We start from the raw sequence: 27,515 nt of genomic DNA on the forward strand, positions 1-27,515 counted from the left end.
TGAATTTTAGAGTGTTACTGATTAATATATTTCAGAATATTCACATATAGGTCAAAACATTTAGTAAATCACTGAGATTTCCACATTGGTAGTCACATTTAGGCCATCTTTTAATAAAAGTATACGCATCCTTAATAATGATGTCCAACCAGTAATATACACTTAAACACTCTCAGTGTTTTCCTTACAACCTCACCCAAATTGGGCTTGGATGAATTTTCAAAACATGGAATAATAAAATTATGGCAGTTTACTGTAATCTATTTCCCTTCCTCTCTTCTTTTCATGGGATAGGAGTGGTGGTAGAAATGATCTAAACATAATTGTATTTCTACCTGGCTAAACCATTTAAAATATACATACATACATATATATATATGTATTTTTAGAAACTGGGTCTTGCTCTGTCACCCAGCCTGAAGTGCAGTGGCACAACCATGGCTCACCGTAGCCCAAACTCAAGCACAAGTGGTCCTTCAGCCTCAGCTTCACAAAGGGCCGAGATTACAGGTAGAGCCACCATGTCTGGCCCCATTAAAAATATTGATTCGTCTACACAGAAATTAAAACAGAGAACACTAAGGAGTATGTTCACTATGTGCCAGACATTTCTAAGTGCTTTGATATGCTATTTCACTGAAGACTCACAACAATCCCGTGCCCGTTTTCTAGATTTAAGAAACAAAACTAACAAAAAAACCCAGAAAACCTAAGATCAGTTAAGAAAATGAATAGACAAGCCACAGACTCAGAGAAAATATCAGCAAAACATAACATGGCAAAGGACTAGGATCCAAGGTATATGAAAAGTCCTACATGTTAAAATCAGAGAGACAGAAAGTAGAATGGTAGTTGCCAGGGGCTGCAGGGAGGACAACAGGGGAAATACTGACTATAGACTTTCAGTTTTATAAAATAAAGAGTTAAGGTAACTTAAGAGTCAGTGGGAAACATCCCAGAGGGATTCAGATTATTCTGGTGAGAAGTATTTAAGAAAACTCAGTAAACGTATACTTAATATTTATGTATTTAATTATACATAAATCAAAAGAATCAAAAACTGTAATTAAATATTGAATTCTAGGTTAATGATACTCATGTTGAAGTTTGCTGACACTTGAAACTTACTTTGAAATATACCAAAATTTAAAATGGATTAACAACTAGATGAAGGAATGGAGAGAAAAAAATAATTATGTGATAAAGCATAATAAACATTAATGGTAGAATCTAAGTGGTGGGTACACTGGTGTTCATTATAAAATTATTTTTAACATGGAAGTACATTTGAAGTTTCATAATATAATGTCACAGAAAAAGTAAAACTTTGAGGTACAAAGAAATAATTTCCCCACAGTTAAAGTTAAGCCACTGATCAAAGTGATCACACCCAGCCACAAAGCTTGTTAACTAACATCACGAAGTCCCCACATATTGACCTTTATCTTCTTAAATACTATTAAAACAGTGAGAATGACATTTTTTGCAACCTGGATCTGAACTCTGTCATCCCTTTGCACTTCACTTTCTCTGGCTTCTCAGAGCCTTCACAATCAAGGTCAGATGACTGAAAAGGGCATCTCAAGCCACCCCTTACTGTCTCAACTCTCTCTCACCCTGTCCTCCAGCCACACTGGCTTTTTATTAGCTCCTTGAATTGCCAAGCTACCTTCTATAAGGGGGCTTTGTATGGAATGCAAGTATGGAAAGGCAATTAAGCATCATAACAATTCAATGACTTAGGATTCCAACCATGTTGCTACAGGGACCTGCTATATAAACCAGAACCAGATTCTGGATGCATTATAACAATTATTCTTACATTACTGAGGTCACAAGAAGGTAAAGGAAAATGGGGCAGAGGGACGAAATAAGAACAAACACAAACTAAGATCCTGGTAGAAGCCATGGGCTGTAAGATACAGGAACAGAGGACATGTATGCTCTCAGCTGGCTGAAGACTTACCACTGCTCCTTACTTCCCCAAAGTGAGAGAGCTTCTCTTGAGATCCACGTATTAAGGCGAGAACTTCAAAATCTACTCAAAGGATCTCCATTTGGTAGTAACTCCCATTTCTCAGCAAGCAAATACAAACCTTCAGAGGAAAGAATCCCCAAACTAGGCCCTCAAGATTTCCACATGTGAAGTTCAACAAACAGTTCAGAACTCACACGCAAGAAAAAAAGTCACTGACAAAGCCACCAACAACAAATGTGAAGAGCCCAAGGACTTCAGATGTTGTAATCACATTCAGAATGGAGACATCAATTATATATGAAATGGAAAAATATTAATAAAATTATTAATTTTATTGGCAAATAATAAGGGCCATACAAAATGGCCTGGCAATTAAAAAAATTTGTTTTAAATCGTAAGCAAAAAAATCAACAAATGCACCAAATATAAAACAGCTCACAGTTGAGGAGAGCTGATAATCTGACAGACTAGACTGATCTGAATTATGTATTCTTTAGAAAGACAAGAAATTAAAAACATGAAAAAGAAGCTGGCACATATAGAGAGACTGAGAAGTTCTAACACAGATCTAAACCAAAATCCCAGAAGAAATAACAAAAAGCTCAGGAAAGGTCATAGGGAATAGACAACAGCTAAGACATTTCCAGAATTAATAAAAACGACCTAACCCCCTGGAGGTACAAATAGCATGAAACGAATGAAGTAAGTGAAGGAAGAAAGAAAAAAAAAAAGGAAATCCACAACTCATTTGTAATGAAGCTTTAAAAACCAAACACAAAAAAGGATCTGCAAGCCATCTAGAGAGAAAAGACAGGTCACCTACACAGAAAGACAAAATAAGAGCTGAGTTCTCAACAGCAAATAAACAAAGACAGTAGGAAATAACCATCAAAATGCTGACAGAAAATGTCTACCTTGATTTGTGTACCCAGCAATACTATTTTTCAAGCAGGAAAAAAAGAATATTAGAAATATAGATCTAAACAACACAATTAACAATCTTGAATTAATGGCTATTTATTGAACCTGTGCCAAAGAATTATGGAACACACATTCTACTCAAGCAAAACTAGAACCTTAGCAGTATCTAAATACATGCAAGATGATGAAACAAGTCCATACAGAACTTAAACAATTAGTATCAAATGAGCCACAGTCTCTAACTACAATGCAAAATTATTTTCAAAATGAGCCAAAAGATAAATTCTTAAATCGATGGATGATCACTTTTCCATTTATACCAACAAGGTATACTGAAGGTCCTGACCAACCTTCTAGCTGAAAGCAATTAAAAACGCTGAACAAAATATTTTTTTAAATCTTCTTGAATGATTACGTGAGCTGGGAAACAAAACAAAACAAAAAATACTCAAGCTAATTACAGGAACACAGAAGCGTACAGCAGAATACAAGGCTAGCTTTTACCTTAAGGGTAGAACTGAAGAATAAAAACATGTTGTAAAGCATGACAACTGGCAAACAAAAGCAAGCACGGGAATGATAAATACAAAATTGAGGATAATGGTAACCTGCATGGAGTGAAAGGGCAGCATGCAGAGTGAGGTGGGCCATGGGAACACGGGATGGAGAAGTACCAGGATGTTCTCTTCACCTGAGCAGTAAGGACATGGGTATTCATTTTATCATCAATTATCACACCTTATAAGATAATATATATATATTAGATATTATAGAATCTACAGAATTAAAAAGAATCAATGTCATCAAATTCTGAGCCCCATAAAAATCATTGATTTAGCCTCGAATTCAGTGAAAGTATGTTATGTATATATGTATCTATATGTTTGCATTAAATATTGAAGACTTTAAAGGTTACAGAATGCATGTCATCAAATTCTGAGGCCATTAAAAAGTGATTAATTTATCTCACAATTCAGTGAAGATTCTCACACACTATATTTACATAATATTTCAGCTGCATTCTCAGATAAATATACTCTGGCTTTTAGAAAGCTTTAGAGGACAATCACTGATTTATGCACCCTCCCTAATTTGCATGTGTGTTTAAATAGGTGAAAACTCTGGATTCCAAAATAATTTTGCAACTTTGGAATTAAACAATTTCCCAAGTTGGGTGCTGCCTGTGTAGAACAACATATGGATTACCCATAATAGTTCTGGAACTGCCAAACAGGTACCAGGGCAGTTTCTGCATTGAGACTTTACCAGGAGAAGTCAAATATATAATTACTCACCAAACCAGCAATAAAAATTCCTAGTATATTCAAAACTTTCTTCCCTGATCAGGGTAAAATTTTAAAATATGCATTTTTTTCACACAAATGGAATTATACATGTCTTATACATGGTCTGTTTTGAACAACAGCATTTAATGCAATACCTTCCACATCCACGAACAGCTGTACCTCCATATTAATGAGGGATACATAAATTTGAAACTCAGCACAATTAATCTGTTGAAAGACATCTGCAAGCCCTCTAATTTCTTTCTTGTTACTGTAATATGCCTATAACCATCCTTGTGCATGTACACATACATGTGTAAACCTCATTATTTCTTTACAATAAGTTCACAGAAGTAGAATTATTAGGTCCAATCAGGAAACTTTCAACTGTTTTTTACTTACAGTAAAGCCAGCAGTCAATAGGCTCACCCAACAAACTGGAGGACATGAACATATTCAAGACTTCTGGTATACGGGCCAATTCATTCTGACAAATCACAGTATTTTGTTGTTGAGACAGAGTCTTGCTCTGTTGTCCCGGTTGGAGTGCAGTGGAGTGATCTCGGCTCACTGCAACCTCCGCCTCCTGGGTTCAAGCTATTCTCCTGCCTGAGCCTCCCAAGTAGCTGGGATACACGCATGTGCCACCACGCCCTGCTAATTTCTGTATTTTTAGTAGAGATGGGGTTTTGCCATGTTGGCCAAGGCTGGTCTTGAGCTCCTGACCTCAGGTGATCCACCCGCCTTGGCCTCCAAAAGTGCTGGGATTACAGGCGTGAGCCACCGCACCCAGCCAATCATAGTATTTTCTTTCTTTCTCCCTTCCCTTTTTATGACTTTGATACCATCTTAAACTCCCTCCAATTACCGTCACTTGAGCCTGAGACACTAGCATGGAAAAACAACGACATTGCCAATGGGAAAGGAATGTGACCATGACTATACTTTCTTTTAAAATGTATGTACTTGATAAACTATTATAAAAGGATACACAAAACAAAAATGATTATTAGAATAGAGATAATTTAAGAATGTTTTAGATTCATTTTCTGAACTTGCTAAAAATGTGCCATGCCAAGCATAGTGGCTCATGCCTATACTCCCAGCACTTGGGGAGGTCAATGCAGAAGGACTGCTTGAGGCCAGGAATTTGAAACCAACTTGGGTAACACACCAAGACCCCTGCCTCTACAAAATATTTTTAAAAATTAGCCAGGCATCATGGCATGCACCTGTAGTCCCAACTTCTCAGGAGGCTGAGGCAGAAGGATTGCTTGAGCTCACAAGTTCAAGGCTGCAGTAAGGTAAAATCATGCCACTGCACTCCATACTGGGCAAAACAGAGCAAGACCCTGTCTTTATAAAAATAAAATTAAATTTAAAAAATATTAAAATGTACCATATAAAATAACAGATTTTTAAAAATTAAAAAGGTGAAAAGAGAAACTATAGAAATGAATGACAGCAAAAAGTGGGGTGGAAGAGCTGAAAAGTTCTACAGAGCACACATAGGAAGAAAAAAGGCAAGATATGTGCCATCCCATAATGTGCAGCTCACACTTGTGTGGTGATATGCGAATGGCAAATGCTGAATCCTTTGTTATCGTCTACAGAGTGAAATTCAAAATATGAGTGGGCAATTACATGGCAGACAATTTTATCTCATTTAATGAACATAATGGTCCTACAGGATAGTTATTCCATACCTATATTTTAGTATACGAAACAATTAAGCACAAAGAGACTCAGAGGTACCTAAAATCACAGAGCTATTATATACAGAACAACAAGCACACGACTCTATTCACTACATATTCCTTTCAGTAAAATTTCATTATACTTAACTATACTTAGTGAATGCCTTCATCACAATATTTTTTAGACCACTCTGATTGGATGGCAGTTATCAGGGATAGAGTGAAATTTTAAAAGGTTCCTTACACTTAGCTTTCTCGTGGGTTTTATAAAGACCACTGAACTGAATTATATAGACTACCATAAAACATGTCCTATTAGTAAATGAAAATCTGGGATACACTGGTATATACAGTACTGACTTCATCATATAGGTAAGTCTTCCAACAAAGAAAAAATAGGACAACCTAGTAACAGTGTGAACAAGGAAAAAAAGTTGCAGACTTTTAGACTAGCCTAGAAATTATAAAAAGGAGTCATTTAGGCCTGTATTTTGCAGTCTGGAAATCAATGTCACTAAAATACCCATGTATTTCCTCAGTGGGTAGAATTTTTTTCAAATAAATAATACCATTAGTGATAGAGATAACATACCAAGGGAAAAATGCTAAATAAAAAACACAAGTTATTTAAACTCTCTTATCTCCTTCACCAAAATATGAAGTTCAACAGGTTGCTAAAGGATGAGATTAATAATACCTATGAGAACCAAGTTGAACACTATTTTTGCAATGAGTAGGCTTCCGAGAAGCTCAGATGGAATCTGAAAATGCCTTCTTTTCATTTTGCCAATCTAATTCCCTTTCTTATTCAACTCTGTATTATCACAAAGCCTCAAAACTTGTCACAAAATCCCTTACTCGGATCCCCAACTCCTGGGCCATGGATCAGTACCAGTCAGTGGCCTGTTAGGAACATGGTCACACAGCAGGAAATGAGCTGTGGGCAAGTGAGCATTACCACCTGAGCTCTGCATCCTGTCAGATCAGCACTGGCATTAGATTTTCATAGGAGCGCAAACCCTACTGTGAACTGCATATGTGAGGGATCCAGGTTGTGTGTTCCTTATGAGAATCTAACACCTGATGATCTGAGGTGGAACAGTTTCATCCTGAAATCATTACCCCACACCCCACACCCTGTGGTTCTGGTCTGTAGAAAAATTGTCTTCCTCGAAACTGGTCCCTGGTGCCAAAAATGTGTTAGGTAAGGCAGTGGTCCCCAAACTATCTCCTATGTGACCTCTACTTCACAGAAAAGACGAAAACAGACACAGCCCCGCCAATAGTTAGAAATTTCATTAGTTTCCTACTTTCTCAGTTGGAATCTTGTAAGTGGTAACATGATTGTTATCTCGCATAAAAAAATACAGAACAACTTACCTTCTTACTTCCTCCTTTTGAATCTAATCCACCATTGCTCTTTCATGGCACTAGATGTCTAGACTTACATAGTAAGTCTTATTCTTCCTTATTTTCACATCCTATTTTAGTTCAATCTCTGGGTCCTATCAAATCCATCTACGAAATTTGCTTATTATAATATACTTTCACTTTTATCTGTCTAATTTCCCAGAATGATTGAAGAGCCTCTAAACATGCTCAACCTTTTAAAAATTCAATCTATTCCTGATGCTGCCATCTAATCAGAGTGATCTCCAAAAAAAATCGGGTTAGGGCATTTGCTAACTAAAGATTTTTTTCTTTTTTCCTTTCTTTCCTTTTTTTGTTTTGAGACAGAGTCTTGCTGTGTCACCAGGCTGAAGTGCAGTGGCACGATCCTGGCTCACTGCAACCTCCAACTCCCTGGTTCAAGCTATTTTCCTGACTCAGCCTCCTGAGTAGCTGGGATTACAGGCACCTACCACCGCACCCAGTTAATTTTTGTATTTTTAGTAGAGATGGGGTTTCACCATGTTGGCCAGGATGGAGACGTCTTCATCTCCTGACCTCAAGAACTGCCCTCCTCAGTCTCTTAAAGTGCTGGGATTATAGGCATGAGCCACCGCACCCAGCCTCGCTAACTGAAGTGTTTAAATGGCTCCCAATATCGCAGGAGAAAACCTAAACCCCCGTTTAAATGATGTACGTGGTCCCTCTCTCACCAAAATGTTATCAACTATTTTAGCTAAGACTGCACCATATTTTCTCTCTCCCCATTGTTTTCTAGACCATGTTCTTGTCTAGAAAATGCAACTCTTCCTTATTCTACAAAGTTGGAGACTCCTCAAATGTTTTTCAGTGGAGCCATCTCAATACCAAATCTATACTAGGTCAGCAGACTCTTCTATGCACAGTCACATAGACTCTTCTATGCAAAGTCATCACTTTGCTATGATCCTTGAACAGCAAAGGATCAAATACAAAGTAACTGTTTACAGGAATCCTCCACTAGACAGAAGAATTTAAAGGTCTGGATTATGCGATCTATTTCTGCATTCCTGGTCCAGAATAGTTAATGAATATTTTTATTAAAGCAAAAAAATTTACCAAGTACATTTAATGTCAAAATTTTACGTACAAATGTCTTTTTGATGTTTATTAGCATTTTTGGCATTTTACATTACATATATTTATTTTCTAATTACTTATAGCGTAAAAAGCAAAGCACTATCAATTTTATATGGGTATAGTTGTCTCTGCAACTATTTCTACCTATGATAAATTTGTTGCTATTCAGCCATAATTGCATTTAAATTAAAGCTCAAGAAATAGTTGTAGACTTACTGTCTCCACATAATAGAAGTTAACCTTTAAGATTTGCTCAAGTATACAAAAGTTCACAAAGAACAAAAAATTAATAATTTCTTACTGGTTAAAAGATTCTTATTGCCATTCAGCAACAAACTGCTATTCTTCCAAATGTGAGCTTTAATCAAATTTCAAAATAAAAGTATGTAACAAATAGCATTCAAAGAAACAAACAAGAAAGTATATTAAAGCAGCCTCTAATACCTGTTGATAGAAGAAATTCAAAGTTGGCTTATCTTCAGTAAACTGGTTTAGAAATCCTTTTGGCAAATAACGAATTCTCAGTTCATATCTAAAAATAATTCATAAAACAGAACAAAAAGTAATTAGTCATTTTCTCAATTTATAGTCTATAATTACAACATTATTGTGAGTATGGCATTCCTAATTATTCTGAAAGATGATTTTAAATATAAGCTACAATCAATTAATCTTTAAATATAATTTTTAAATATTTTAGCACCAAAAAAGAGCACATAATCACAAATGTGCTACAGCTCAATGATTCAAGGAAACACAGCATGATAAGAAGCCCAGAAGTCCTTCCAACCCCATGGGGCATTCTCCACCACTGCCGAATTGCCCTGACCTCTAACATCTTCCATGAGCTTCCCACGTCTAAATCTTTTATCAGTGGAATTGCACAGTATGTACTATTTGCTCAGAAAGCTAAGTTTTAAACATGGTTAAAACAAACCAACATCACCAGAATGCTCTTTATCTTTCTAATTCTCTATTTGTATGTGTGGGTCTACCCATATGAACACTCTTATATATTTATCTTCTGGTAAACATATGTACACATTTTCGTTGCATATACGCCTAGGAGTACAACCACTGGATGACAACAAATATATCCATTAGCTTTAGCAGATACTGTCAAACAGCATGCCAAAGAGGCTGTAACAAGTCAATCTCCCAGCAACAGCATGGGGTGTTCTAGTTCCTCTATATCCTTGCCTCCACTTGGCATTTTCTTTGTTTTACTCGTTCTGATTGGCAACTATAATAGTGCATGGTGATTTTAATTGGCAGTTCCTTGGTGAATAATGAAAGTGAGTACTTTCACATGCTTTTTGACCATTTTGAATGTCTTCTTTTGTGAAGTGCCTACTGAGTTTTTTATTTTTTATAGAGACAGGGTCTCACTATGCTGCCTAGGCTGGTCTTGAACTCCTAGCCTCAAGGGATCCTCCCACCTGGGCCTCCCAAAGTGCTGGGATTATAGCTGTGAGCCTACACTCCTGGCCATATTCAACTTTTTGTCCTTATTTTCCTACTAAATGGTCTACCTTTTCTCCTTCACCCGTTATTGATTTGTAGGTGTTCTTTATAGATTCTAGATTTGAGGCCTTTGTCAGACATAGCGAATATCCTCTTCTATTCTGTGGCTTAATGGTATTTTTTTAACCATTTAACAAAATTTTAATGTAATCTTTTGAGGAAGAGAAGTTTGGTAAATATACAAATGTTCTGCTAAGACTCTTAAATGTCCAACTTATTAAAATACAAAATTGCCAAACAATTAGATTCCATTTCACGTTTATTCTCAGAAAAAGTTCAAGAACTTACTGTAGATATTCTACATTGAGTTATTATACAAGTATAACAGATTTCATTTATTTTGAATTTAGGATTTACCAGACACCTAACTTATGTATGCTTTTTCTCTCTTCTTTTGGGGGCACGATCTATTCTCTCTTCTTTTGCAGGGGCACGATCTCAGCTCACTAAAACCTCTGCCTCCCCAGGCTCAAGTGATCCTCCCACCTCAGCCTTTGGAGTAGGTAGGGCTACAGGCACACACCACCACGCCTGGCTAATTTTTGTATTTTTAGTAGAGCTGGGGTTTTGCCACGTTTCCCAGGCTGGTCTTGAACTCTGAGCTCAAGCAATCCGACCGCCTTGGCCTTCCAGAATGCTGGGATTACAGGCGTGAGCCACCCGGTCTATGTACTATTTCTCTTAATCAATTTAATAATCAGAGAAGAAAGGTATAATTATTCACAGCATAGAGGCAGGCATGGGATTCTGCAGACTAGAAAAATGCTCAACAATAATAAAGTTCCAGGGTTACATGTCAACAATTCAAACAGGTCCAAGGAGGCTTTTGGTATTAATGAGACTCCCATTTTATTTATTTTTTTGGGGCTGGGGGAAGCTCTCATATTAAAGATAAGGAAACTGAGGTCCAAATGAAACAATGGGTAGCCTGGCTCCACATCCATTCTGTTAGCATCCAGCATTCTGATGCTGATGATGTTATCAACTAACATTTTCTGAATATTTAGTGTATGACAGAAATTGTGCTAAGCATTTTACACAGATGATTTCTTTTTAGAGAAGCATAAGGAACATGGGCACTAGATAAAGATCACCTACAACTGAATTCTGGCCATGCCACTTATTCACTGTTAGCTATCACTTCTCTGTGCCTCAATTTCCTTATAAGAATGTTGCAAGAAATAAATGAGTCAGTGAACACAAAATACCCAGAACAGTCACTGGCATGTCATAATAAATGGTTTCTAAGGTTTATTGTTAGTAATAACTCAATAAATGTTTTTTTTCAGCACAGATCACGTCTCAGATACAGTTATAGTGGTTTGAAATTCAACAGTGAATAAAAGAGAGAAAGTGCTAGCTCTCAAAAAATTTTATGGCAGAAGTCAGACAGCGAATACACAAATATATGTGAGATGGCAGTAAATGTCATAAAAGCAAATCAAAGTAAGGGGAAAAACAACTATTGAAGTATTATTTTTATAAAGGGTAGTCAATGGTGAACATCCTGATATGACGATATCTGAGCAAAGTTCTAAATAAAGGAGGTGAGGAAGGGAGTTATACAGTTATGTGTAGAGAAAAAGTGTTCTAATCAGGTAGAACAGACTATGTAAAGGCTTTGCAGCTGGAGGATACTTGGGAAGGGAAGTGCAGCCGGGGCAGGCTGCATGAGGGCAGTGAGTAGAAATGAAGCTTCACACAGGCCCTTACAAGTCATGATAATAGGGTTCTTTCTTAATGAGAAAGGAAGCCAATGACATGCTGTGCACAGAGAAATGACTTCACAGGATTTTCATTTTTCATGATTAAGGTATATACCAAGCAAAATAGACAATGGGGACCAAAGGAAGAAGTAAGGAGACTATGAGAAGACACCAAGATTCTGGGTGAGAAATAATAACCAGGTTAATAGTCACCTTATTTTCATAGATTGGAAAGAGAATGTTACAGAATTATGCAATCCTCCCTAGATCCCACAGCACAGAGGCAGGCATGGGATTCCACTCCAGCAAGAACATGCATCAATATTCAAAGGCACAATGAAACTAAGAAAAAGTACCTATGTCTTAAAAACAGACAGGAACTTAACTCAAGCCTGCTTATGTGACGTTAGACAAGGCCTTTAGATCACGTTAAGAATTTTGGTGGGAGCTAAACAATGAGAACACACAACACAAGCAGGAAATAAGACACTGGGGACTATCAAGAGTGGCAGATGAGAGGAGGGAGAGGATCAGAAAAAATACCTGGTTGATGAAATAATCTGTAAGTCAAATCCCTGTAACATATAGTTTACCCTATATAACAAATCTGCCCATGTACTCTTGAACCTAAAATGAAAGTTAAAAAGAACTCTCTTCCCTGCTTCAACACATGACAGTCTAGCATTATTTCACATAACAACCCTACTGAAACTTTCCTCAGTGCTTAAACTGCAATGCCTGATACCATGTTCTAGTGCCCTACTAGGACTGACATCCCCACTCTACTCTCTTCCACAAAACTCATCATTTTCTTTACATGTCTGTTTATCACTTTTAGAGTCTAGTTGCATCCTGATATATATTTCCACTTCTCTGCTACATGCCTCTCCATGGATTCCCAACAGCAGCTAAATACTATCCCTCAAATAAAATCATTATTTTGTTCATAGTCTTAGGCAATATATTCCTATTCATGCCATTGCCATCTAGCTTCCTAAGTCTTACCACCAAATAGGAGCACTAAGACACCCAAAAGATAATTAACTGAAGATAAGGAGGAAGAAGATATGTTTTTGAAAAGCTGAGTTAGATTAAAAATGTGACAGTCCTATACTGAAAAGGGTTAGCTAGCCAGTTTGTGTTTAGTGAAGTAAACAAAGCATTAACTTAAAACAACAACACAAATGCCCTTATAAAAAAAATGTGGTGTAAACAGTCTATTCTTATAATAGACTTCCAATTTTTTTTAAAAAAAGGAAGAATGGAAATAGACATTTATCATTTAGCAAAAATTGCAGTAATAATTACTGCAAGACGGAATCATCAATGAATGCTACGATCAGTGGGTGAAAATGAGAAACAGAATGTTACAGTTTCAATGTATCTTCCCAGATGATATTTCTAAATTATAAAAGGGAAACAGTAATTTTGTAGTGGAGAAACCTGGCTTCCAGAACCTTAACCAAATGATCCAAGTTAGAACCACCGGTAAATTGAGTTGTGGTGTCATTACAGACTTCCTGATACAATGAGAAAGGTATGACATCGTGACTGTGGCTGTTTTGCCAAAAACACAAAACCTTAATCATGAAAAGAACACCAAACTCAAATTGAAGAACACAATACAAATAACCAGTGAGTATTCCTTAATTCAGCCAAAAAGGAACTGATCTAACTCTAAAGAACATGCTTCTAAAGACTAACTGTCAAGAACAGTCTAACTTGGGTAACCATGTGTCTAAAACTGATGCCAACCCATTCCCACCTCTGTAAGTTGGCCAGCTTCTGAACTTCATACTTCCAAAAACCTTGTATAAATATCATTAGTGTGTTCTGCTCAGGGAGACTGTGACTAATCAGCACAGCTTTCCCTTAACTGCATAATAAAGCCACTGTTTTTTCCCAATTCAGGTAACGAATGATCATGATGTCAGACTTGGACAATACATAAGTAGTAAAATTTTTTAAGAAAGAAAATGATTATGACAAAAGTCAGGATATCAGTTACCTCTGGAAACAAACAATAGAGAATGAAATTGGGAATGGGCACCCCTCTGACTAAATGAGCTACAATTCATCAGTTCATACACAAAGACAATAAATACGTAGTTGATAGGAAACACAGAAAGAAAGAAAGAGCAGCACTATGTACTGGTAAAAGAAACTATAGATGAAGATATTATAATCATGAACTTACATATACTTAATAATATATCCTTAAAAATCATAAAGAATCACAAGACAGAATTACTAAAAAAAAAGAAAAAAGCAAATCAACAATTACAGTTGAATATTTTCTTCTCTTAGTTGACCATGTGGCAAAAAATATATATACATAATTGAATACATTAAGATGTCATTTTTCAAGCAAAGTTTCAACAATATAATCTTCAAATAACATGATAATAAGCTTGAAAAAAATGTACACAAACACACTCACCCCCTTAGTAATAACAGAACATACTTTCTTTTCAAAAGGAATGAAAACATCAACTAAGTACTAAGGCACAAAGAATCATCTCAACATAGTTAAAAAGAAGGCAACACCATAAAAATGTTAGTCTTCCTATAATGCAACAAAATAAATCAATAACCAATAATCTTTTCTAAGCACATATGGCAGAAACCTAAAGAACATACTTAATCACCCTTTGGTTTCTTCCAAAAATCTTGGAGCAAATATCAAAGCACTAATAGACAATAAAATACTATCTAACAAAGTTGTGAGACGCAGACAAAACTAAAATGACCATTTATAGTAAAATACATTTATTAGTAAACATGAATGAAAACAAGCTAAGTGTTAAATTTAGAAATAAGTGGTAAACAGAAATAATATAAAGTAACCCTCAAAATAGCAACATATTATAGAGTAAAAATTAACTTAGTAAAGATGACACAAAGGCTTTGCAGAGAAGACATTAGAAGGCATCAAAGACAATGGACATGGATGTCACGGGTAAAATCCAGATGAGGGGAAACCTGTGGGACAAAGCAACACAGTTTCTTTAACAAACTGCAAGCAAAGGGGAGAAACTGGATGATGAAGATGCTATAGACTAGAAAAGACCGAAAAGACAAAAGTCCACACCTAATTTGGATCCTAACTCAAATAATTTATCTTTAATATTTGTGTCATATTTAATAAACAAGTTCAAATTTGAATACTGATGGGATATTTTATGAAATTAAGAATAATTTTTGGAGATTTTTAACAATTTCTGGTTATATTTTAGAGCAGTAGTTCTAAACCTCCGGAGATTCTACCCTCTTCCCATTTCCCCTAGGGGACAACTGGCAGTAACTAGACACATTTTTGCCTGCTACAACTGAAGAAGTGGGGGTTGGGAGGGGGAGGGATTTCTATCATTTAGTGGTTAGAAGCCATACAACATATAGAAAAACTCCCCACAACAAGGCTGGACATGGTGGCTCATGCCTGTAATCCCAGCACTTTGGGAGGCCAAGGCACATGGATCACCTGAGGTCGGGAGTTTGAGACCAGCCTGACCAACATGGAGAAACCCTATCCCTACTAAAAATAAAAAATTAGCCTGGTGTGGTGGTGCATGCCTGTAATCCCAGCTACTCCGGAGTCTGAGGCAGGGGAATCACTGGAACCCAGGAAGCAAAGGTTGCAGTCAGCCAAGATCACGCCATTGCACTCAAGCCTGGGCAACAAGAGCAAAACGCCATCTCAAAAACAAAAAACAACAACCAAAAAAACCTTCCCACAACAAAGAATTATCTGGCCAAAAAAAGGTCAATAGTGCTGTGGTTGATAAATCTAATTTTCCTAAAATACTTATGCATGAAATGGGACATTTACTACAAAATAATATAGGGAGGAAAAGGTAGGAAACAAAATGACCATCGGCTGATGACAGTTGAAACTGACCAGCAAGTATATGGGCTTCATTATTACAATTCTGTCTACTTTTGTAAATATTTGAACTTTTCCATGATTAAAATTAAAAACAACAAAGAAAAGCATGCTGTCATGCTACAGACAGACCATCCTGAAGTCTAAAGTATTTCCATCAATTTATAATTTTGTTACCAAAAAGGAATGGATGCACGGCTCATAAAAAATCTGAAAACAAAATTTTCTAACATTTCAAAATTTCTTCACTAAATAAAAAAATAAAAATCTGATGTTAAAATAGGAAAATATATTTCAAAATCAATTATACTGAAAGGAATGATCATGGAATATGGAAATTTATTGGTCAAATTTGAACAAATGTTTATATAATTGGTGACTGGCAATGAAAAATCAGTATCATGATTAAGCACACACAGACAGTGGTATCCTTTCTTCTATTTAATTATGCATATCTTTGTGAAGAATATTTTTAGCTATGACAACCATTAAAAGCAATAACAAAATAAATAAAACCTGGAATAAGACCTTTGAATCAGAAGTGGGGCATTGGTGATTCATGCCAGTAATCCAAGCACTTTAGGAGACAAAGGCAGGAGGGTGCTTGAGCACAGGAGTTCAAAACCAGCCTGGGCAACATAACAAGACCTTGTCTCTACTAAAACTTAAAAAAAAAAAAAAAATCAGCCAACCGCGATGGCACATGCTTATGATTCCAGCTGAGGCTGGGGTGGGAGGATGGCTTGAGCCCAGGGGGTTAAGGCTGCAGTGAGTCATGATTACACCACTGTACTCCAGCCTGGATGATGAAGATAGGCCCTGTCTCCTCCTCCCCTGCAAAAAAAAAAAAAAAAAAAAAAAAAAAATTTTGAATTTGTATAGTCAAAACTACACAAGGCTGATCACAGTGACTAAGGCAGAAAGACCATATGAGACCAGGAATTTGAGTCCAGCCTGGGCAACATAAAGACCTTGTCTGCACAAAAATATTTTTTAAAAATCAGTTGAGTATGATAGCAAACACCTGTAGTCCTAGGTACTTGGGAAGCTGAGGCAGGAAGACTGCCTGAATTCAGGACTTCACAGCCACAGTGAGCTATGATTGCACCACTGCATTCCAGCCTGTGTAACAGGGCAAGACCTTGTTCAAAACCAACAACTATTTAACCAAGATTTTCTTTAAAAAAAAATTAACCATACTTAATCACTTTGTTTTCATTAATTAGTAACATTTTGGTGAAAGTAAATAATTTTATATTTGTTGCATTTTTTTTTTATTTTTTGGAGACAGTCTCACTCTGTTGCCCAGGCTGCAGTGCAGTAGTGTTATCTCAGCTCACTGCAACCTCCACCTCCCAGGTTCAAGCGATTCTCCTGCCTCATCCTCCTAAGTAGCTGGGATTACAGGCATACACCACCAGGTCCAGCTAATTTTTGTATTTTTGGTAGAGACAGGGTTTCACTATGTTGGCCAGGCTGGTCTTGAACTCTTGGTCTCAAGTGATTCTGCTGCCTTCAGCCTCCCAAAATGTTGGGATTACAGGCGTGAACCACCGTGCCTGGCCCACTGCATGCTTTTAAATTTTCTATTTTTATGTATACTTTATAGCCTACATTATACAATAATCAGTGTTGACCGTAAGTGAATAAAAAACTGATTAAAGATGAGAGACAACATAAAGCTGACAGGAAGACTTAACAATGTAAAACATGTAATATCGCCCCATGCTATCTCAAAATTTGAATTCAATTCTATTTCCAGTGCTTTTGAGGAGGAGAGACCCCTTGAAGAAATTAGTATTTCATTAAAAACTAAGAACTTGGGGAAAGAAAAGAATTCAGAGAGGAGCCTTGCCATGATGCTACAAAGCCATGAGAAGGTGAAACAGAGAAAGGTAAGTGGCAGAGGAGAGAACCAGAAAACAGGAAGACACTGGAAGAGAAAGAACAGGGGAAGAATTGAACTGTACAACCCAGGATTAAATTATAAAACTGGTGGGCAGGGCTTCCTCTTTCATTTTTATTATATATTGCTATGGCAACCCAATACTGTACCAAATGTAGGGGGATGGGGGTGAGGGAGTGAGTTAAGGTGAAGAATTAAAGATTTCAAAGGAAGGAAAGAACACTAAATCAGTTGTTTTCAAAGGAAAGGAACTTATTCACCTTGGTACTGTGTCTGGCACAGAAGCATTCAGTAAATGTTTAATAATAAATCAGTAAATTTGCTTTCTCAAACGCCAAGAAAGGTTTATCTTAGCTTTGGCCCTCAAATTCCTGAATTCGACATCTGAAAGGGATAGTTATATCCAATTAACTCAGTCAGAAGCCAAACAGATCACTCCATGTAGGTGATTTCAGATAATCAATATAATTTAATTTATAATTCACTTAATTGTTTAAGTGAAAAACTTTAAATCTGTTGGAAATTTCTCAAAGCTTCATGTTACTTTTTACTGTATTATAAACTAGGTATGGTAGCATAATTTAAATATTTTTGGCTGGTTGACGCTCCTAACAAATACTACCTACCTAACTAGGCTCTCTCAGCAACCCAGAAACAAGTAAACTCCCACCTGTCCCTCAACTGACTGAAAAAGCACTGGGGACAGACTGGGGCACACAGGCACACTTCAGGAGTGATTTTCAAACTCAGCCTTACACCCTAAAGGTCAACACAAGTTCCCCTGGAGCCTGTGGGGACTGGGAAGAGCTGGCAGTTACCCATGCCGCAGCTCTGGCCCTTCCAGTTGACTTCTGAAAGAATTTATCATTCCCTTATTTATATGTTCCATATTGTCTTAGCCAACATGTGCTTCCAACAATCTTACTAGGTTTTTTCACTTTTGACTTTATTAAAAGCATGTCATGCTGTACGTCATATTCCAGGACATTTTTTTTTTTTTTGAGGTGGGGTCTCTATCACCCAGGCTGGATGCAGTGGCACCATCTTGGCTCACTGCAACCTGCACCTCCTAAGTTGAGCGATTATCCTGCCTCAGCCTCTCAAGGAGCTGGGACTACAGGCACGCGCCACCATGCCCAGCTAATTTTTGTATTTTTAGTAGAGATAAGGTTTCACCATATTTGCCAGGCTGGTCTCGAACCCCTGACCTCATGATTTGCCTGCCTCGGCCTCCCAAAGTGCTGGGAATAAAGGCGTGAGCCACTATGCCTGGCCCGAGGACTTTTAATTGAGGTAAATTTCACAAAAAATATTAATCACTCTAAGGTGTGGAATTCAGTGATATTTAGTGTACTCACAAAGTTGTGCTAGGACTTATTTTGTCACATTATACAGCTAAGCTTCATTCATACTGTTACTTGTACTGTAGTTCGTTCACTTGACTTGTGTGACATTCTACTGTGTGAATAATCCCCAAGTAACTTAACTGTCACTGCTTATGCCATGAACATTACTGCAGTTATAGCCTAGTATAGAAACTAGAGCTAGCGTCTCTGAAAGAGAACTTGAAGTGGAAGTGCAGGATGGTAGGGCATGGAATCATTTGACATTCAAGAGGATGCCAAGCTGGTTTCCCAGGTGGTTTCACCAATTTATTAAAACATTCTCCCTAGCAGTACAGGTAAAAGACTCTGTCAGATCCACAGCCTTTCCAGCTATCGAGTTTCAAAGACAGTTGACTTTTTGCCAACTGGATGTAGAATTTCACTGAGGTAGGGATTTGCATTTTCCCGATCAATAATGAAGTTGACAGTGCCTTCTGTATTAACTGGCCAAAGTTAGTTTCTCTTTTATGAAAATACCTTCATGTCTCTTGCCTATCTATTATTAAGGTGTCTGCAATTTTTTATTTTTATTTTTTTGAGACTGAGTCTCTCTCTGTCGTGCTGGAGTGCAATGGCGTGATCTCAGCTCACTGCAACCTCTGCATCCCAGGTTCAGATTCTCCTGCATTAGCTTTCTAAGTAGCTGGGATTACAGGAGCCCGCCACTATGACTGGCTAATTTTTGTGTTTTTAGTAGAGATGGAGTTTCACCATGTTAGTCAGGCTGGTCTCAAACTCCTGACCTCAGGTGATCCGCCCACCTCGGCCTCTCAAAGTGCCGAGATAACAGGCAAGAGCCACCATGCCTGGCCAGCAATTTTTATATTGCTGTATCAATATAAACTCTTACCACCGCCCTCTGTTGGACTGCATGTGTTACAAATATCTCCTCCCACTTTGCAACTTGTTCGTGTACTTTGAAAATGTATCTTTTGCAGAATATCTTAATCTTAGTACAGTAAAATTTGCCATTCTTTCTTTTAATAGTGAACATTTTGGAGATCTTAAGAAAATCTTCCTACCCCCGGGCCAGAGACACATTCAACTATACTTCCCACTAAACTTCTTTTCTTCAAGTTTTGCATGTGATGTTTCACTACTTGCACATCTCATAGATTTCTGTGTATTGCGGTAGGATCCAATATTGCTGCTGCTCTTCTTTCTACCTGGATAGCCATTTATCAATCCAGCCCTTCCTTTCTCCCAATGACATGTCACAACACAAAGCTCTCTAAGGTCATCCTGCCCACGACAGTTATAACCAAATATGTGTGCTGCAAGCTAGCTTACCAAGTTGTTTCAAGACTGAAGACCAAGTAAATAAGTCTATATTTAAGGTTTATTCAACAATATAAATAGACTCTATAGCAGATAACACAAAAGAACAATCTATGTCCAAAAACATCACAGAAATAAAAACTTATACCCAATTACAGTGCTAAGTCCTGGCACTTTCATTTGACTATTAAGAACTTACTTCTCAGAATTAAAGCCAGAACTGCAGCTGCTGTCATATACCCACCTATGAACTGAGATGTCTGCAGGTGACAGAAAAAAAATTTCTATCACGTTCAACTTCTTGTGTTACATATCTAACACAGGAGTAAAGAAGAAACAGCTGAGTGTTTGGATTCAATTTCCACTATGCCACCCATTTAAGCCAAATGACCTCCAGGAAAAGTTATTAAGCCTTTACTACGGCTTTCTCACAAGTAAAATAGCGAAAGAGAGTACCTACATAAGACTATCATAATAGAAATTAATTTTGATGAAATACATCAAATGTCTGACACACAGTAAACAACATGTGTTAATATGGTAATACTGTTATTAACTTAAGCTAACAGTGTTTGGTTCCTAGCTGAAAACAAGTTTCTACACCATTACATTACTTTGCTTCTGGGCTTATTTTACACATGCATTATCAGTATATTATTTATTTAATTTTCATTCAAATATTGTTTATTAAGTGCCTATTGTATGCCAGGCATGACTAGAACCAGGAACAGAGCAGTGAAGAAAACAAAGTCCCCGAGAAAGAAAGCTAAACAACACATATATAATATCAGTCCTGAAAAGTCTATAATAACAGAGTATACGAGTTGATGAAAAATCATAAGGAGTTTCAGGTAGGCAGTGGGCTCTTTAGGCAGCCAGTAGGAGGCCATAGGGAAGCGGTGACACTCAAGCACATTCCTCAAATGAGGAGGTCCATCCAAGTCATGCTTGCAAAAGGCAGAACATACTCAGCAGAGTCACATTAAGTTCAAAGGCTCCAATAAGAAACCCAGGAGGCTAGAGTTGAGTAAGTGAAAAGTTGTAAAAAATAAAGGAAAAAAGGGAGGTGAGACAAAGAAAGCATTAATTAAGATGAAGGGCTATACTAATCAACAATTAAAAAGTCTGGTAATAGAGAAGAAACCATCACATCAGATCCCAACCTGAGTATTTAAGAAAAGAACTAAAATATACTCAAGAATTTAATGGAAAACTGAAATCAAAGGGACTGATGTCACCAGAGTGGAGGAGGAAGAGGAATAGCAGAAGGAGATAAGGACTGTGAGGTCATCAGAAACTCCAGAGATTACTCTGAGTGTGATGAGAAGCTACTGGAAGTTTCTGAGCCCAAATGATTTACAAATATAATTGGATGGCTTACATTCTAAGAGATCCATCAGCAAATCCCATCAGCTCCCTCCTTAAAAATACATCCCTGTACAACTGTTTCTCACCACTTCTATTATTATTCCCCTACCGCACCATCTTTTAGGATTTTTGCCTGGGTTGTTATACTAATTTATCAGGTTCCCTGTGTCCAACCAATCAAATGTATGATTTAATGGCCAAGGCAGGAATAGGGAGAATAGAAAGAGAAGAAAAGAGGTTACTGGAGCACCCCAATATTTAAAGGCTAAACAGTTCAGAAAGACTATTAATGGTCAGTGAAGAAAAACCAAAGCAGTTTGGTATCCAGGAAGCTAAGTGAGATATATTTATTAAATTCTGGGTGATAAAAGCTTATATTATAATTGCCTTCTATATCCCTAATGATGCTTTAAAAATGTATTAAAAATTTTTTTCATAGGATATTAACAGGATATAATGCTTTTCCCCCTGGTTACTATTTACCTGACATACTTTGTTCCCTTCCTACTTATGTTTTATGTGTTAGTCCTTCAAATCAAAAATCAGTTACTATTTTGTTTCATGGAGCCAATGCATATTTAGACCTAACCAATTTTTTCCATCTCACATCTGAGACCCTCCTTCAGAGATCATTTTCCTTTTTACTAAGGTGTTTTTGTCAGAGGTTCCTTCGGTGGTATATCCTCTAAGGAAAATGTCTCTGTTTCACCTTGTTCTTGAATGGCAATTTAACTGGGCAAACAAATATAGGTTGTCAGCTACTTTCCTCATCACTTTGAACATATTTTCCCACTATTTTCTTGGCATCGATTATTGATGTTGAAAAGTCTGAATTTTTCTCTACGTGCTTTTAACATCCTGTCTTGTTCTCTGGTGTAACAATATTTTACTATTAATACAATCTGCCAAAGCATCAACTTAGTTTCTATTAACTCTGTTTGGGATTTTAGGATAATCCTGTATTTGAAGGCTCATGTCATTCATTGATTCTATAATATTCTCAACCATTATCTCTTGAAATTATCTCCTCTTCCCCATGCTTTTTTATTCTCTTCTTCTTAAGTTTCTATTAGAAATGAGTTGACCATCTCATTCTTCATGTTACCTAAACTTACATTCACATTTTCCATCTTTTCATCTCTCCGGGGATATGTTCTGGGAAATTTTCTATTGTCTTCTTTACTAATTTTCAGCTATGTCTAATCTGCTATTTTATGTATCCTTTGATTTCTAGAACTTCTATTTGGATCCATCCAAATTCTCTCAGTTATTTTTGTAGTCTCCTGTTCCTTACTGACACTTAAATTCCTCCCCTTTTAAATATATAGAACCATCAGTATTAACCCTTGTAACTCTTGAAAATACTTCATCAGTTTATCTGTCACATTTTCCTTTGTCATCATCTCCACCTACGATGCATGTAACTTTCACTAATCTTTTTTTTGAGACAGAGTCTTACTCTGTCACCCAGGCTGCAGTGCAATGGCACGATCTTGGCTCACTGCAAAGTCCACCTCCCAAGTTCAAGCGATTCTCCTGCCTCAGCCTCCCAAGTAGCTAGGATAATAGGCACCTGCCACCATGCCTGGCTAATTTTTGTATTTTTAGTAAAGACAGGGTTTCACCGTGTTGGCCAGGCTGGTCTTGAACTCTTGACCTCAAGTAATTTGTTTGCCTCGGCCTCTCAAACTCCTAGGATTACAGGTGTGAGCCACCATACCCGGCCAACTTTTACTAATCTTAAAAAGCCTAGCTACATTTTCCTATACAACGTTATTCCTATATTGAGATAAGCAATCTGATTTTTAAAGCCTGTACTATGAAGCAAGACAGCTAAATTCAAATCAAAGCTATGTAACTACAAGTTTATCAATTTTGTTTTCATCTGTAAATTAACAAGAATGGTAGTCTCTAACTCATACAGTTTGGGGACAGTCAAATGAAATATACATTTAAGTTATCTGCTGTAAGCAGCATACAGCTGGCAGAGTCCCTGGCTCAGTCACAAGGCATCAATGTCATCGTCATCATCATCATGATTATTATGAGCAGTAGTATCTTGATCACCCTTTCATCTAGTACGGTCAATCTATGAGAAATTCTATTTAACCCAGTCTAAACTTTTCTTCCTTTTGAGGATTCAAGACCCTGTCAGTGCCTATTCAATTTTACTTGGAAAAAAAGTGAAATAAATTGGCTTAAAAGAACAGTAACAACAACAATCTACTATACTCAGATAGATTCAATGACCATTTTCTTGAGCACTAAGGATTTCCTTATAACAAAGTTTGCATCTGACATGTCGATATAAACCAAGATAATAGAATTGTGTTAAATAAAAGTACCTTGACATAGGAGGATTGTCTGAATAGGGGAGTTTGAGATCAGCCCTAGCAACACAGCAAGAAGCCTATCTCAAAAAAACAAAACAAAACAAAAACCCTGCAGGTATTTTTATCTAACTTTTACATATCCTTTGTTTTGGAATGCTTACTTGCATAACTGACTAAATAGTTGGAGGTCACATCTTCTCTAGCCATTGATGTGAACAAACCAAACTATATTCTCAAGGAATATTTTGTTAGCTCAGTTCCAGCTACCTGAAGAATTTGAAAATACTACTGTATTTCTTTGATGAACTCTGTAACTGGGGTAGGGATTTATTCAACTTAAGATTTATTCAGGCTGGACATGGTGGCTCACACCTGTAATCCCAACATTTTGGAGGCCAAGGTGGGTAGACTGCTTGAGCCCAGGAGTTTGAGACCTGTCTGGGCAAAATGATAAAACCCTATCTCTACAAAAAATACAAAAATTAGCGGGGTGTGGTGTGTGTGCCTATAGTCCCAGCTACTCAGGAGGCTGAAGTGGAGGATTGCTTGAGCCCAAGGGGTCAAGGCTGCAGTGGGCGATGTTCATACCACCGTACTGCAGCCTGGGTGACAGGGCAAGACCCTGTCACAAAGAAGAAAAAAATATTATTCCACCTAAACATGTTTTTCTTTTAAAATGTCTACCCTAATCAATCTAGATCCTTGAAAGTTACTGACCCTTTGAATGTACTCTTCAATCTACAACTATCTTTATTTCTGTAGCATTACCTATAAAAATTAGAACCCTAGAGAAGAAAGCCCATTTTTACAAGTTATACTTCTCTCAAAAGTATTTTAGATGTAGAATTTCCTACCACAATCCTGAGTTGCTTGTTAAAAAGAAAAAAATAGGGGAGAACAAGAAAAAGAACACTTATAGGGAATTCTTTTAATTTACTCTGAAATAATTTTATTTTCCTAACATTTCAACAGGAGTCACTAAGAGATTACTTCCTAATTTTAATGTTGCATGTGAACAGCAAATACACACTCATTCTTTGTAGGTGCGCGCTAGATTACTGGGCATGGTAAAACAAGCTACGTAGCCCATTAATAAGGTATTTAGGTGTGATATCAACTCTTGCTACATAAAAGGATGACAAGAAATGAATATATATATAAAAAAAATAGGGTTTGAGTTTTACTGGGAGCAAAAGCTGAAACAAAGTAGCACTGATGAGAATTCAGCTAACAAAAGACCATCACAGTAGACTGAGATGGCTCAAAGTATAGTTAATAGTATTTAAAAGCTAGAAGTCTAGAAGAGATCACTGATTAATAATTACTAACCAATTTTGTTTATACCAGAATTGCAACGACAAGCAGTGTGAAAATTAAGCATATACATTTTTTATCTTGTGCATGGTTTTTAAAAGCAAAACAAATCAAGTGTGCATCACACCAAAGCAGGTTTGTATCTTACTTCCACTCCTCTGGTGGGTGGGCAAGCTCATACTTCTCCCTCACACTGGAGACGCCCATATCCACGTGAAGCCAGTGAACCTCCTCTGACCGCAGGTGACTGAGGCGGAATCCATAGCAGGCCACATGCTTTACTTTGTGACTGTCCACTATCTTCTGAATGATGCCCTAAAACATACCCCCCCACAAGAATGACTGTTATAAACTGAAAAAAACAAAAAACAAAAACAAAAACAAAAAAACAGAACTGTAAGCTAAAAAGTAATGCAATGTTCATTTCTTATCAGAAATCTTTGGTATAAGAATATCAAGTTAAATAAATTACTTAGGAATCTTTGTTTCTGAAATAGTATTTTCAAGAACAAGGAAAAGTTTTAGAAAACAAAACAAAAAGATGGTCTCCTTTATTAATAAAGCATGTAAACTTAAAAATACATTTCTGCAATTCCACTGTCATCATCCTCCAAAGCTGTCAAAGTATACCAGCTATCTTTCAGTTAGTGCTTTCTAAGATCCAGACCCAAGGAGGGAGTTATACTTTCTAGATCATACTGTTCAAGACCAGGCTACAACATTCATAATCATTTTTTTAAAAAACGTACATTCAGGAACATACAGTTAAGGCTATGTTTTTGGTGACACTGAAGATACATGAAAAGTTTGTTGAATTTGGGTCTAATCAGTTTATTACTTGCTCATTAAAAATTATTATGCAGTAATATAAAATGCTCCCAAATCTAATGCTTCTAACATGTGTTCCCTTGAGTTCAGAAGAGAAAGTCACCTTTGAATAAAGTCATCGGAGAAGGTACCCTAGAGATGGTGAAATTTCTCCTGGAGCAATGGACAGGTTAAGTGTTAGAAGGGACTCTTGCCCTGTACCTGCCTAGCTATGAAGGCCATGGGAGAATATATTTTTAAATGGGCAACATGTATGGAAGACTCACTTGGGAATATGACAGAACCATCTGCTGCCCTTTACATGAAGGTATGCAAATCACAACCAATTGTGACCTTCTCAATCTTTTAGGTGATAAGACAAGTTTTTAAAAAATGATGCTGATGGCTAGGTGCAGTGGCTCATGCCTGTAATCCCAGCACTTTTGGAGGCCGAGGCAGGTGGATCGCAAGGTCAGGAGTTTGAGACCAGCCTGACCAATATGGTGAAACCCAGTCTCTATTAAAAATACAAAAAAAATTAGTTGAGTATGGTGGCGCTTGCCTGTAGTGCGAGCTACTTGGGAGGCTGAGGCAGAAGAATCACTTGAACCCTGGAGGTGGAGGTTGCAGTGAGCCGAGATCACACCACTGTACTCCAGCCTGGGTGACAGGGCGAGATTCCATCTCAAAAAAAAAAAAAAAAGATGCTGATATTAAAATGAAAATGTTTATGAAAAAATATCACTGGCTTTTAAAATTAGCAATTAATTGAAGTTATAATAAAACTTTTACTGTAACACATATATAAAAGTTCCTGCACTCACCAAGTACTGCTTTATTATAGCACAATGCTGCCGATCATGACAAAGGATATTATCCCTAGCCTTCTCCATAAGCAATGATAAATCGTAACATGTACTATATACAAAAACTGTCCAAAACCCAGTGTACGCACACTGAGGACGTGTGCTTCTAATACTGGTGCCTGGCATGTGCCAGACCTCCCAGGGCACTGACTGAATGAAGTGGTAGAGTCAATCTCTCATTCAGACAACTCAATCCTGGGTACAAATTTGTTTGTCAAGCACAGGAAGTGGCAGAGAGAGGGACAGAGGTAGGGAGTAAACATGATATCAAGAGAAAAAGCATGAACAAAGGGTCAGGCTGGAAGAGTCAAAGATAGCTTCATAAAGATGATGAATTCTCATCAGGACAGGAGGGATGTTTGCAGCCTACAGCCTCCTATGTGGAACTGACACAGGCATAAAATGTCCTTCCTGGCTTTTTGATCCAAGGCCCAGAATTTCTGACAGGGTCACTGTAAATGGCAGTACCCTACCTACACAAGGATGTCCAGCTGAGGCCGAATCCAACCCACGTTCTAGTCTTTAAGCCTTGTGCTCTGGGGTGGGGAATTTGCCTAGAGGAAGGAGCACCTTTTAACAATTCTCTCTGAAGTGATTTCTGCAGCTTCTTGCCAACACACAACACCTCTGAAATTCCCACAAAAGCTCCTAATTCCTTGTCCAGCTTTTCCAGATCAACATCCAGTGCACACCAACACTAGTTACCCTCAGTAAAGTGTAGGTCAGAAAGTCACCTTGCTCCACAGCTCACCAAT

At 37.3% G+C, this 27,515-nt stretch overlaps 1 protein-coding gene across 27 annotated transcripts in view; it reads right to left on the minus strand.

The window, feature by feature from the left end:
• The window catches only part of PTK2 (protein tyrosine kinase 2), a 352,445-nt gene that overhangs the window by 204,083 nt on the left and 120,847 nt on the right, over nucleotides 1–27,515 (minus strand). For 20 of the 27 annotated variants that reach the window (XM_064384640.1, XM_064384638.1, XM_064384629.1 and 17 more), the window contains 2 exons: nucleotides 25,236–25,402; nucleotides 8,835–8,922 (listed from right to left, as the gene is read on the minus strand). In XM_064384640.1, coding sequence (XP_064240710.1) covers nucleotides 8,835–8,922; nucleotides 25,236–25,402 — 255 coding nt within the window. The remainder of the gene's footprint in view (nucleotides 1–8,834; nucleotides 8,923–25,235; nucleotides 25,403–27,515) is intronic. The other 7 variants (XM_064384646.1, XM_064384647.1, XM_064384649.1 and 4 more) reach the window with 1 other exon arrangement.

Source organism: Aotus nancymaae, unplaced genomic scaffold, assembly GCF_030222135.1.
Source record: "Aotus nancymaae isolate 86718 unplaced genomic scaffold, 86718_ANA_hifiasm-v0.15.2.pri h1tg000036l, whole genome shotgun sequence".
NCBI lineage: Eukaryota > Metazoa > Chordata > Mammalia > Primates > Aotidae > Aotus > Aotus nancymaae.